The 12,175-nt window shown below is 42.8% G+C and overlaps 1 protein-coding gene across 1 annotated transcript; it reads right to left on the bottom strand.

Annotated features, from left to right (window-relative positions):
- Nucleotides 1-2,515: 2,515 nt before the first annotated feature.
- Nucleotides 2,516-3,662, bottom strand: LOC116272646 (olfactory receptor 2AT4-like). The gene has a single exon (XM_031661396.1). The coding sequence runs from the start codon at nucleotides 3,660-3,662 to the stop codon at nucleotides 2,721-2,723; it is 942 nt and encodes a 313-aa protein (XP_031517256.1). The 3' UTR covers nucleotides 2,516-2,720.
- Between the last annotated feature and the right edge of the window lie 8,513 nt (nucleotides 3,663-12,175).

Here is a 12,175-nt window from a genome sequence, read left to right as displayed (position 1 = left end):
GTCCAACCATCACCACTATCCATTTCCAGAACCTTGTAGTCATCCCAAACAGAAACTCTGTATTTATAAAACAATAACTTCCCATTCTCCTCTCCCCTCAGCTCCTAGTAACCATTGTTCTACTATCTGTCCCTACGAATTTGATTATTCTAAGCACCTCATGTAAGTGAAATAATATAATAGTTGTCCTTTTGTGTCTGGCTTATTTCCTTTAGCATAATGTCTTTAAGGTTCATCCATGTTGTAGCATGTATCAGAATTTCATTCCTTTTCAAGGTTGAATAATATTCCATTTAGTGTATATACCACATTTTGTTTTTCCATTCATCTGTCATTGGATATTTAGGTTGTTTCTGCCTCTTGATTATTGTGAATAATGCTGCTATGAACATAAGGATAAAAACATCTCTTCAGGACCCTGCTTTCAATTCTTTTGGATATATAACCAGAAGTGGAATTACCGGGTCATGTGGTATTTATGTGTTTAATTTCTTGAGGAACTGCCATATTGTTTTCCATAGCAGCTGCACCATTTACATTCCTACTAATAATGCACAAGCATTCCAATTTCTCCACATTCTTATCAACACTTATCATTTTCTGATTTATTTTATTAATAATAATTTTATTATTAAATATTTTATTATCATTATAAGTTATTATGTCATTATAATAATATAATATTAATATTATATAATATATATAACATATACTAATGTAATAAAGTTATTATATGATGTGTTAATATAATAATAATAATTGATTATTATTTTATTAATAGTTATTATTGATTATCTGTTATTATTTTATTAATAATAATTATTAATTATTATCAGATATGTGATTGGCAAATATTTTCTCCCATTCTGTGGATTGTCTTTTCACTCTCTTGATAGTGTCCTTTGATGTACAAAAATTGAGGCAATTTTTTCTTACTTGGGAAATACGGAGAGACTACCAATTAGCAGGTATAGCTACAAGTGAAAAACGTTGTTGTTGCTATGATTTCATGTCTACTCGGATAAATGTTTAGGAGAAACCACAGGAAAATATTGAGTGAGGGTAGAACTAGCCTGAGATTCCATATCACTACAATTCACTTAACATGTGATTAATTCTTTGTTCATCTAGAAGGGGAGCTGAAGATGAAAAGATGTCATGATCTGGGGACACAGCAAACCAAAGCCCTGACCTGAAACTGAAATTGGTACCAGAAGGGAGGTTGTGAACAGATAAACCCCAGACAGAACTTTGGTAGTAACACAGGAGTACTTTGGGAATTGTTTATTGGGTGGTGGTGGAGTCGACAGTAAAAAAATTTCCCCTCTACATCCTTAGGTTAAATTCTGATAGTGCATGGAACTCTAGGGCAAGGCGACTTACTAGGCTACCTCCTTTAGACCTTAAGGATGTGGTCCCACTGACATTTAGACATCAGTTTCAAGGAGCTGGAAATAAATGTCTTGCAAAATTAGTAATGTTTAGATAAAAGAACATGAATCCCAATCCCAGCTGCCCAGGGTCAGTAAACAAGGAAACTCAGAGACTTCATATCACCCTGTTTTGGGAAGCCCTTTCTGACCATAGCAGGATCTCTGAGATCACAGAAAGCTGAGTCCAGGAACAAATCATATCCTTTGTTGAATTGCACCCATTGAGGTCCCATTTACATTGGGTCTTATGCAATGGGAGAATGGTTAACAGTATTGCCTTGATTGACAAAAACTGGGACTCTAGAAATTGGAATGAGGCTATCTGTGAAGAGCCAACGATGAGGATATTTGTCACCTGGGTTCCCCCTTAACACTTTTCATTGCTCTACATGTCCCTCAATGGACAAACCTGACAGGTCTTCAAGAGGAAATTTGCCACAGGAGAAGGGAATAAGGAGACTGGGCTTGCCGCTTGGGGCAGGAAGAGGAATATCTAGGACCATACTTCGAGAAAGGGTGGTGGCCCCAGGAACAGCATACCTCTGATAAGGAGAAACTTCTCCACTCAGCCACCCAGTGTCTCTACTTAGCCACCGTGGGGAAACTATGGTGTGCTGAGAATTAAAATAACTACTGCTTTTTACCCAAACAGGTGTGCTAAGGGACACTGCTTGCCTGAGCATAAGCTGCGTGAGGGGCATGCTCTGCTTCTAGGGCATCACGCAGGTCTAGATAGCAGAGGCAAATTTCCTGTGTGACTGGTTTTGAAAATCAGTGGTGGCAGTGAATTTTCAAGCAACAAGGATTGAGATGTGAGCGGTTTCAGAGTTTTTCTATTGAGGGATATTTCTATCTAAGTTGCTATTTCACCAAAAAGGGCAAGAATAATTCATATCCAATAGCCAGCAATGCTAGGGATTTTCAGAAACATCGAAAGAAGAGATCCAAGGGAAAAGACAGAGTTTCTTGTTAATCAAATACTTGGAATCTCCAAGAATCAAAACTGTTTGAATTAATGGTAATGTGACCTCAATTATATTCACAGTCTTGTGAAATTTGGGGTTCACATCTTAAAATTAAATTTAAAAATCCTATTCTTTTTTTCTATGAATTAAGAAAAAAATTATTATTTGATTACAATGGAGGACTACCTAGGACTATATTTTGAGATTGAGTGTTCTGACTACTGGGCTTTCTAAATTTGCCATTTTTCCCCTCTATGTTATTGATGTTTATGAGAGAAGATGAAGTTATTTCTTTGAATCAGGGTTTCCTAGCATTCTTTGGCTACTGGGGACATGCAATCTTGGTGATGGCTGCTTTGACATCCTTGTTCCTCAGTGTGTAGATGAGAGGGTTGAGAACGGGTGTGAGAATGGCAAATACCACATTGCCCATGATGTGGAAGTCGAGGGGCAGGTCAGCCCTGTAGGCCACATAGGCTAAGGCAATGGATGAGTAGTAGGTGCCCACCACCAGGAGGTGGGAGCTGCAGGTGGAGAAGGCTTTGGAGCGTCCTTCTTGGGAGTTGATGCGAAGCACCGAGGTCAAGATGTGGGCATAGGAGAGAAGCACCAGGAGAAGGGGGAGGAAGGACACCACCATGGCGATGCAGAAGCCCATGAAGGTCTGGGGGGTAGTGTCAGAGCAGGAGGCCTGGACCACAGCCAAGTGGTCACAGAAGCAGTGGTAGATGTGGGCAATGCTGTCAAATGCCATCTGGGAGGTCCTTACTACTGCTGGGATGGGCAGGAGGAGGGCAGTGAGCCAGGCACTGGTTGCCAAGACAGCGTTGGTCTGTGGGGTCATGAGGACAGGGTAGTGCAGTGGGCGGCAGATAGCCACATAGCGGTCATAGGCCATGACCACCAGGATGAAGGCTTCTGAGCAGGAGAAGCTGTGGAACAGGTACATCTGCAGGAAGCAGGCAGGGAAGCTGAGGAAGCGGTCCCCAAGCAAGAATAGGGACAGCATCTTGGGGACAGTGGTTGTGGTGACAAGAATGTCCAAGGTGGAGAGGTTGATTAGGAAGAAGTACATGGGCTTGTGGAGGCTGGGCTTTGCCACCACAGTCACCAGGATCAAGGCATTACCCATCAGGATGAGCATGTAGAGGAGGAGAAAGACAAAGAAAATAGGAAGGAAGAGGCATTTTGGCAGAGAGGGGATGCCCATAAGGTAGAAGATGGTTGAGGAGTCCCCTGATCCATTACAGGTGATTGTTTCCATGGTGGGTTAAACCTGGAGGCTCTGAAGTTGAGTACTGGGAACACCTGGGAACCAGGCCCATCTGGAAGCCAAAACAACCAGAGCTTCTGTAAGGAGAATTACTAAATGATCACTGTATAATAAATAGATGATGGACTCGATCTTATCTCAAAATTCTTCATCCTATCCCAGAATTCTCTTTCCTTTTTAAATCAAGTATGGAAAAAGTACCTACAATATATAAATCATGTGTTATTTGTTATTAGTAGACAACTTAGTGGGGCTGAAGAAAGACATTAAGCAATGAATCACATAATTATTTAATTGCAATTGTGTTAAGTGCTTTGGAAGAACTTCTAGTCCACTTTTCCATGTTCCATGTGATTATTTTGGGGATATCAGATCTCTTAAACCAGAACACCAAGTTCCTTTTTCTTTTGGCATTTGCTTTAAGTTTTTTTAAAATGGCATCTTTGTTACCACATCGAATAGGGAGGGCTGATGTCTCCCAGGTTTACTGCAACATGCTGTCTTTCCATCATAATTATTAACTAGGGAATGGCTCCTTTCTCTCTTGTTTGCTTGGTGCAGTGGTTCTGCTGTTTCCATCTAAGCTGAGTTCTCTGTATCCTGTCTCTGACTGTGGGGCTCTTTGTTATGTTACCGTGAAGGGAGTGACACTGGAATGCTCTTGGTAGGAAGAGTCATTCCAGACTGGGTTCCTGATAATGGCTTCTTCCACAGCTGGGCAACAACAGAGACAGTCTCTGTAACTCCTTTGAGCTTCCCTCCCTGCTGGCTGCTGCAGCTCAGCTGTGCTCCTGTTTGACCACTGCATTCCCACCACCCAGCAGGCTTCTCTGCTTCTTTGCTAGTCAGAAAGTGTCATGGTAACCTGGGAAAACTTGGGAGGCATGATTGATAGAAAAGAACCACCTGGAAATCTGTTTGTAGTAGCTGCTCCGAGTCAAAAGAACCCCTTTTGGAACCAGGAATGAGTGCTTCATCCCACAAACACGGGGATTTTGAGCTGAAGGAAAGTACTGATTCACCCTCTACTTTAGGCTTGTCTCTTGCGCTAAAGGATCCCCGGCACAAGTCTTTGTTGACGTTTGTATTACTGTCTCATTAATCCCAATGATTCAGGAGCAGTTTCCACTATTTTTCCCAAGTCACTTCTAATTTCCCATTCCTCTAATGAAATATCTTTCATGGATAAAATCACTAATGTAAAAAATGGAAAAGATGTTTATTTTCAAGTCCAAATAATTTACCCCCCATAGTCCAGAGGCTGCTCACAGAAAGGCTAGGGGCTTTCCCGGGTGCCACGGACAGCTGGCTGCGGAGCCAGAAACACTGCCAGGACAGGGTTCTTTCTTCTATACATGTTTCCTGAAGAATACAGAAGTCCAAGTTTCCAAGGGGAAGTCTTTTAAGACAAAGGTTTCTATTTCCCTTTTTTGTTTTCTAGTTGATAACATCAAACAAAACTAAATTTCAAATTTTCCTCTGGGTTTCTATACGGTAGGTACTAAATCACTGTCTAGCAATGTAAATGCTCCTTTAAAATAATGTCGCAAGACCTGGCAAGAGTGAACTTGCTTTGTCCCAAGTTGAGAAGGTTATCCCTCAGTTAACCAGAACCCTGTCCCAACAGATTCAGTAGCTAGGTTGTCCTCATACCCAAAGTGGGCAACTGCACTTCCCTGGACATTGCTGCACTCAGAGAGTGAGTCATGGGCTGACTGTCCCCACATTAGGCTGAGTTGGGGGTCTGAGGGACAGAAACTCAGAAGGTCAAAGCTAGAGGGGCCCTTGGAGGCCATCCAGTCCAGCTGCCCCTCCTCCTCTCTCCTGTATCCACTGCTTTGCAGAAGGAGACATGGATGCTGAGACCCCCTGGTGGAGAGACAGCCTGAGGCTTTTCACAGCCAGGTGGTGCTGGACTACCCAACAGGCAGACCAGGCTTGGGTCACCAGCAAAGCAGAGGCACCAAAAATACTTCCTGAGAGAATTTAATATGTATTTTTTCAAAGCACCGTTCAACTAGCCCATCATAGGAAATATCAGAATTTGGCTGGACTTTCTGTACAATTTAGAGTTATTTTATTCTGAATTACTTGCTATCTCTAAGTAATGCAGCCCTGTGCTTAGGGCTAAAAGGACACTGTTTCCCAGGGCACAGAACTTGTCCAGCAGACCTTTCCAGTTAGGTTTGTCTATGAGTCAGTTACAGTGCTGGTGGGGGAGAGAAAAGGACAGAAAAACTGATCACCCGAATGTCATCCTGCACTTTCTGTACATCATCTCTCCCCATCAGACAGCCCTGCAAGGAAGTGCTTATGCCCCTTCAACTAATGAAGAAACTGAGGGTCAGAGAAGGCCAGGCCCTCCTTCAGGGTCACAGTTGGTGAGGGGTGAGAGCTCCTGGTGCCTGGCAGCCCACAGTCCTGCCTCCTGGGCCAGCTCTGACACTCTCTTTCTGTGACTGTGGGGCTCTGAGTCTTGATTTTCTCATCATACAGGGAGGGGTTTGAGGAAATCATCTCTGAGAGGTTTCCAATTCAATGAGCCATTTTCTGAGTGTCCCTCTGCGTTTTGCAGAGTGGAGGTTCAGGACAGATGTCACATGACCCACGCCTCTAAGGGAGAGGATGAGGGCTCTCGCACTGAGGGAACACCGCAGCAGAACTGGGTTCTTGACCTTCATTATGTCATGTGCACCTTAGTGGTTATGTGTGTGGACTCAGGAGTCAATCCCTGCTTCTAACTCCAGCTGTGTGACATTGAGCAAGTCACTTTCCCCTCTCTGAACCTTTTGCCCCTGATCTGTGACCTCATGGGGTTTTCTTTATGTAGAGAACGCTTAGATATGCTTACAAAGAGCCCGGAACATGGAAGAGCACAAAGTTTGCTAGTGTTTCCAGTGGTTCCTGCTGTTAACAGTCTTTTCTCCCTGCAGGAAGGCCTTGGCCAAGAAGATTTGAATCCCGTCTGTAAGTGCATTCATTGCCCAGGCCTGTCAGGATATCTGGCCAAAGGTCTCATAGCCCGGGCATGCACGTGGATCCCAGGCACCTTCCAACCTGGATCCTGGGTGCCTGCTCTGTGCATACTAAATCTGTCTTCCTGACCTCTGGCCCAGGTTTGTAGTCCCTGGACACCCTGTCCCTGTCTTTCCATCCCAGATTTCTCTGCCTATCTCTGGGCACCCCATCTCCAGCAACGTTCACCTGTTGAGCCTGCTGCACACTGGTATCTCCTGTGTTCCTCCATGAGAGACCTTGGAGGAGGTGGCAGGCTGGGGCTGAGCCATGGCCCATTAAACCCTCAGGCCCCTCTTTTCTGGCAGGCCTCCTGGGGTACTTTCTCTCAATGGTGCTTCCATGGCACACCACACTCACCATCCCTCAGGGATCAACTCCCTGGCATCTCCTTCAGCTTGTATGTGATAGAAGTAGTATTTGTCCCTGGGCTTTGCAAATAATAACAAGATCATTATTAACAGCCCTCAAGGGCCCAAAACTTTACACCAATGGTGTAGCCTTTATCCTCATTATCCTCTCTGATCCTCACAATAGCAGAGAAGACAGGAATTAACAATAGGGTATACAGTAAGTCCAAGAGAAAGAAAACGAGGTCTAGGAAGTGAAACAGCTGGTCCATTTTAACATTGATGGCTAGAGGAAGAGCTGGAATTTAGACCTAAGGCTTTATTCCCTGCCTAGTGCCTTGACTGCTGCAACAGAAGTATATAATAATCAAGAAGATGGGGCCTGGAGCTATTAAATATTAAAGATTCTCCTTTATTGGTTTGCTGGTTTTCCACTTACTTTTCTAAATGTACACAGAAGTGCTAATATGCACTTCAGAGAAGTGCTTGGTTCCAGAAATACCTCCTCTTCCTCCCATTACGTAGTCACAACCCTGGTTTCTCTTTCTAATCAGATGTATGCGTTGTACCCTTCTTTGCCAGTTAATTCAGTGGCATGGGGAGACCCAAAAGTTCAGGTGGCAATCTCCACTTCCAGTTCAATAGATCTATTCCATGCTTAGGAACTAAAATACATAAACTGGCAGAATCCAAAGTTAGGGAGGAGGAAGCACGTACTTTGATTCTCCTTTTTTATTTTTTTCCCCCCAATTCCCTTTCAGGTTCTATGTATTTTAGAACTGGGTTCTTAGGGGTAATAAGAGGAAGCACTACCACTTCCTACCTTGGTTCTCAGACCTGTGTATTCTGGCTAGACAGGAAACTGCTCTAAATATTGAATACTGGTTACAAGTATGTATTTCAGCTTACAAGACAGCACCCAAGCCCTTTGAGGCATTATCATTCAGCCAACACCCAAAACTGAGTCTCAATAAGTCATTATTCTAGTCTAGCAGGCCACCTGCTTCTGAGTGATGGGGTGCATTGTAAGATCAGCGATTCCATGGGCATGAGACTTACTGCTTCACTTATTTTGCCTTAAAATTGACTTTTTTTTTTGTCAAAAACATGGCCATATGGGATAGTATCATGATGAATAAGGCATTTATTAAATCTATAGAAAGTGGTAACAGAAGAAACATTGTGAGTAAGAAAGGCAAATTCATATCCAGTATAGGTTTCTATTCCAATAAAGATAAACCACTGCCCCGTCAATGATGGAAGGGATCCAGTGTGTTCATCCTGTCACCCATAGCTGGCCAGTTTCCTTGGCCAATGGTTCATATCATAGACTCAGTGTTGGTCTTTGTTGCTGACATATTGGATATATAGCAGAAGCTAAGCCAGACCAGCCTTTATGAATCCATGCACAACTTCCTTCCTTGTCACTGTGCCTTTTATTCATGAATCTATTGAGCAAACACTGAAGCATCTAGGAAAGAGAGTCTAACTGATTTTCATGGATGGATCATCTTGTTTACCTGATTTTGCCTACTCTTATTGATTTTGGAGAGCTTTTTCTGCCATGATACCCTCTGGTAAATAGTCACATGGCACACAAATATCTTCACAATCTGTACCCATTCTTAGAGGCCTACCACCTTAAATCTTCTCCATACCTCCTCTCCACCAATCTTCTTTCTAATTACTTGAATGTCCCAGCAAAACCATTAGCATTTGCCCATACTCTGTTATGGATCCATACCTCTTTCCATTTCACTTTTCAGGTGAGATGAACTTACCAGGGTGAAAAAACAGATGCACTGCCAAGGGTTCTGCCCACTGGCAGGATTTACCTTGTTGGCGATCCTTCGGGGCCCTCCTAAATGGGGCTGCAATGCAGCAGCAGTCCACTCAGGTGGCCCCAGCATATTTTGAAGAAACATTTGTAAACCAGGTTTGAATGTTTTTATTCGTCAGGGAATTGGTTATAGGGAACTTCCCATGAGATCATATGTTAGAGTTGATGGAAAGTTGCCAACACAGCAAGACTGGGTGTCATGGGAGTGTGAGCTGCCTACTCACTCAATTTAATAGCTCCTTCGAGATCTGCTTGAGCCTAATAGAATAACATTTATTACTTCCATTTGAAGAAGGGATGTTTCTGTACATGTTCAATTTTATATTTGGTTTGTTCAAATTAATATCCAACTCATAAGCAACAGTGTGGGACTCATATTCATTCAGTGTTCCCTGGTCAGCCATTCAGTCTGCTCCAGGGCCAGGCACTATTTTTCAGAAGGAGAATAGTTAACTACAGAAAAAAGCATGAATTTTCTCTAAAATTCAAGTGGGCTGCGCTGTGATTCAATAGTGTATTTTACCTCAAAAATTCAAAGGGAGCCAGGCGTGGTGGCTCATGCCTGTAATCCCAGCACTTTGGGAGGCCGAGGTGGGTGGATCACTTGAAGTCAGGAGTTCGAGACCAGCCTGACCAACATGGTGAAACCCTGTCCCTACTAAAAAAATAAAAAATTAGTCAGGCATGGTGGCACACACCTGTAATACCAGCTACTTGGGAGACTGAGGCAGGATAATCACTTGAACCCGGGAAGCGGAGGTTGCAGTGAGCCAAGATTGTGCCATTGCACTCCAGCCTGGGCAACAAGAGTGAAATTCCATCTCAAAAAAAAAAAAGAAAGAAAAGAAAATTCAAAGGGGACTTTTAAGTTTTGAGTATGACAGTGTGGTTTGTCTGGGACTAAACTTTCTGCCAAAAACAACCGTAAAAGCTGGACAAGATGTAAAACAATGGTCTGAAGACCTCAGAGAGCAACCAATGGCAGGTCTTGAAGGACTGCAGTCCTTGAGAGGGGAGTCACATGAGGCTAGTTCCACCTGACTCCAGCTTTTTATCCTAAGGTATTTCCCAGCTTGCAGGATGGCAAAGTAGAGCCCAATTAGGAAACACAAGCCCCACTGTTTGGAGTTTAGGTTACCAAAGTGACTGGAACTTAAGAAGCAAATTCTAGGAGAGGATGACAGTGCAGAGAAGGAACACCAAAACCTGTGTACAGATTACCTCTTGTCATTGACCAACTCCTAAGGTGCGTATATGCAGGGAAAGACTCAAAGAACCCAGAAGAATACAGCATCTGGGAAGCCAGAGAGCTTCAGAAAGACTGTAATAGCCACATGATGTTGGAGATTCAGTGGTTGGAGTTTAGCCCCATGCAAATGGAGGGGCCATTGTAAGCACCCCAGAATTTCAGTTGAGACCCTGGAAATTCCAGGCTTTAGAATTACGGCTAAACCCTAAAAGTAATAGCAAAATTGAAATAAACATGACATAATATAACCTAAAACCAAGCCACAACAAGGCAATCCATTAGTACTCTTTGCTAGAAAAACATAACTCTTTCTGGAAAAAACTGAATTATCCAGAGCTTTGAATTTTAAAAATTTTTGACGTCAGGTAACCAATCAAAAAATATGAGTCATGGTTAAAACAAAATAAAATGAAAGATCAAATGAACAAAAACAAGAGGAGAAAAAGAGAGTAGAAGCAAATACACAGATAATTCAGATACAGTTATCGGGCAGGGACCTTAAAATAACTATGATTAATAAATATATTACAAAAAAGAGGAAAAGATAAATAAAATATGAGAAATGGAGAGTTAAAGAGAGAACTAGAATCTATAGAAAGATGAATAAGGCCGGGTACGGTGGCTCACGCCCAAAATCCCAGCACTTTGGGAGGCCAAGATGGGCGGAGCACCTGAGGTCAGGAGTTGGAGACCAGCCTGACCAACATGGAGAAACCCTGTCTCTACTAAAAATACAAAAATTAGCTAGGCGTGGTGGCGTGCGCCTGTAATCCCAGTTACTCAGGAGGCTGAGGCAGGAGAATCGCTTGAACCCGGGTGGCAGAGGTTGCAATGAGCTGAGATGGCACCATTGCACTCCAGCCTGGGCAACAAGAGCGAAACTCTATCTCAAAAAAAAAAATTTTTTTTTAAAGAAAAAAGACTTACATATGCCTCCAAATCCAGAAAAAAATGCAAATTTTTATTACTGAGCCCCCTGACATATCTAATGCTTCCCCCCACATATCTTTGGCTTTATATTCTTTGATTGTCTTTCAATGTGTCAGTAATTTTATAAAATAATTATTTAGCAAAGAAAATAGAAATATTACTGGGCATGATGACCCATGCCTGTAATTCCAGGACTTTGGGAGGCAGAGGTGGGTGGATCATCTGAGGTTGGGAGTTTAAGACCAGCCCGACTAACATGGCAAACCCTCATCTCTACTAAAAATGCAAAAATTAGCTGGGTATGGTGGCATGACCTGTAGTCCCAGCTACCCGGGAGGCTCAGACATGAGAACCGCTTAAACCCAGGAGGCAGAGGTTGCAGTGAGCAGAGATCTCACCACTGCAACTCCAGCCTGGGCAACAGTGTGAGACTCTGTCTCAAAAAAAAAAAAAAAAAAAGAAAGAAAGAAAAGAAGAAAAGAGAAATATAATTCAGCTGTTCCTATCAGCATGGTTGCTTGATAATTATTATTTTTAAATTAAAATACTGAATTTTATTTCACATGTATATTTTTGTCTCCCCATCATTTCCATGTCTGACCACCACTACTACTATGTCCTATCATAACATTCCATACATACTTAAAACCAAGCAAAGGGTGGAGTTCCATCTTTAAAAACTAAACAGGCATTTTGGACAAAACATTCTTGGCAATGGAACCTGGACAACATTTATCAAACACAGCAGGGGAAGTTCTCATTCTGCATCATAAAAAGGACAGTCAGATATCAACTGTTACAGAAATGAAATAAGACAGAGTCTCGCTCTTGTTGCCCAGGCTGGAGTGCAGTGGCACAATCTTGGCTCACTGCAACCTCTGTCTCCTGGGTTAAAGCAAGTCTCCTACCTCAGCCTCCTGAGTAGCTGGGATTAAAGGCATGCACCACCATGCCCGGCTAATTTTTGTATTTTTAGTAGAGACTAGGTTTCACCATGTTGGCCAGGCTGGTCTTGAACTCCTGACCTCGTGATCTGCCCACCTAAGCCTCCGAAAGTGCTGGGATTACAGGCGTGAGCCACCACGCCCGGCAACAAAAAATTTTTAACAAATTGCTTAAA

This window comes from Papio anubis, unplaced genomic scaffold, assembly GCF_008728515.1.
Source record: "Papio anubis isolate 15944 unplaced genomic scaffold, Panubis1.0 scaffold145, whole genome shotgun sequence".
Taxonomy (NCBI): domain Eukaryota; kingdom Metazoa; phylum Chordata; class Mammalia; order Primates; family Cercopithecidae; genus Papio; species Papio anubis.
The sequence above is the reverse complement of the archived record's forward strand: the minus strand, read 5'-3'. Positions and strand labels throughout refer to the sequence as shown.

Coding starts and splice junctions, on each gene's coding strand:
- LOC116272646 (XM_031661396.1), bottom strand. CDS start 3,662: ATGGAAACAATCACCTGTAATGGATCAGGGGACTCCTCAACCATCTTC.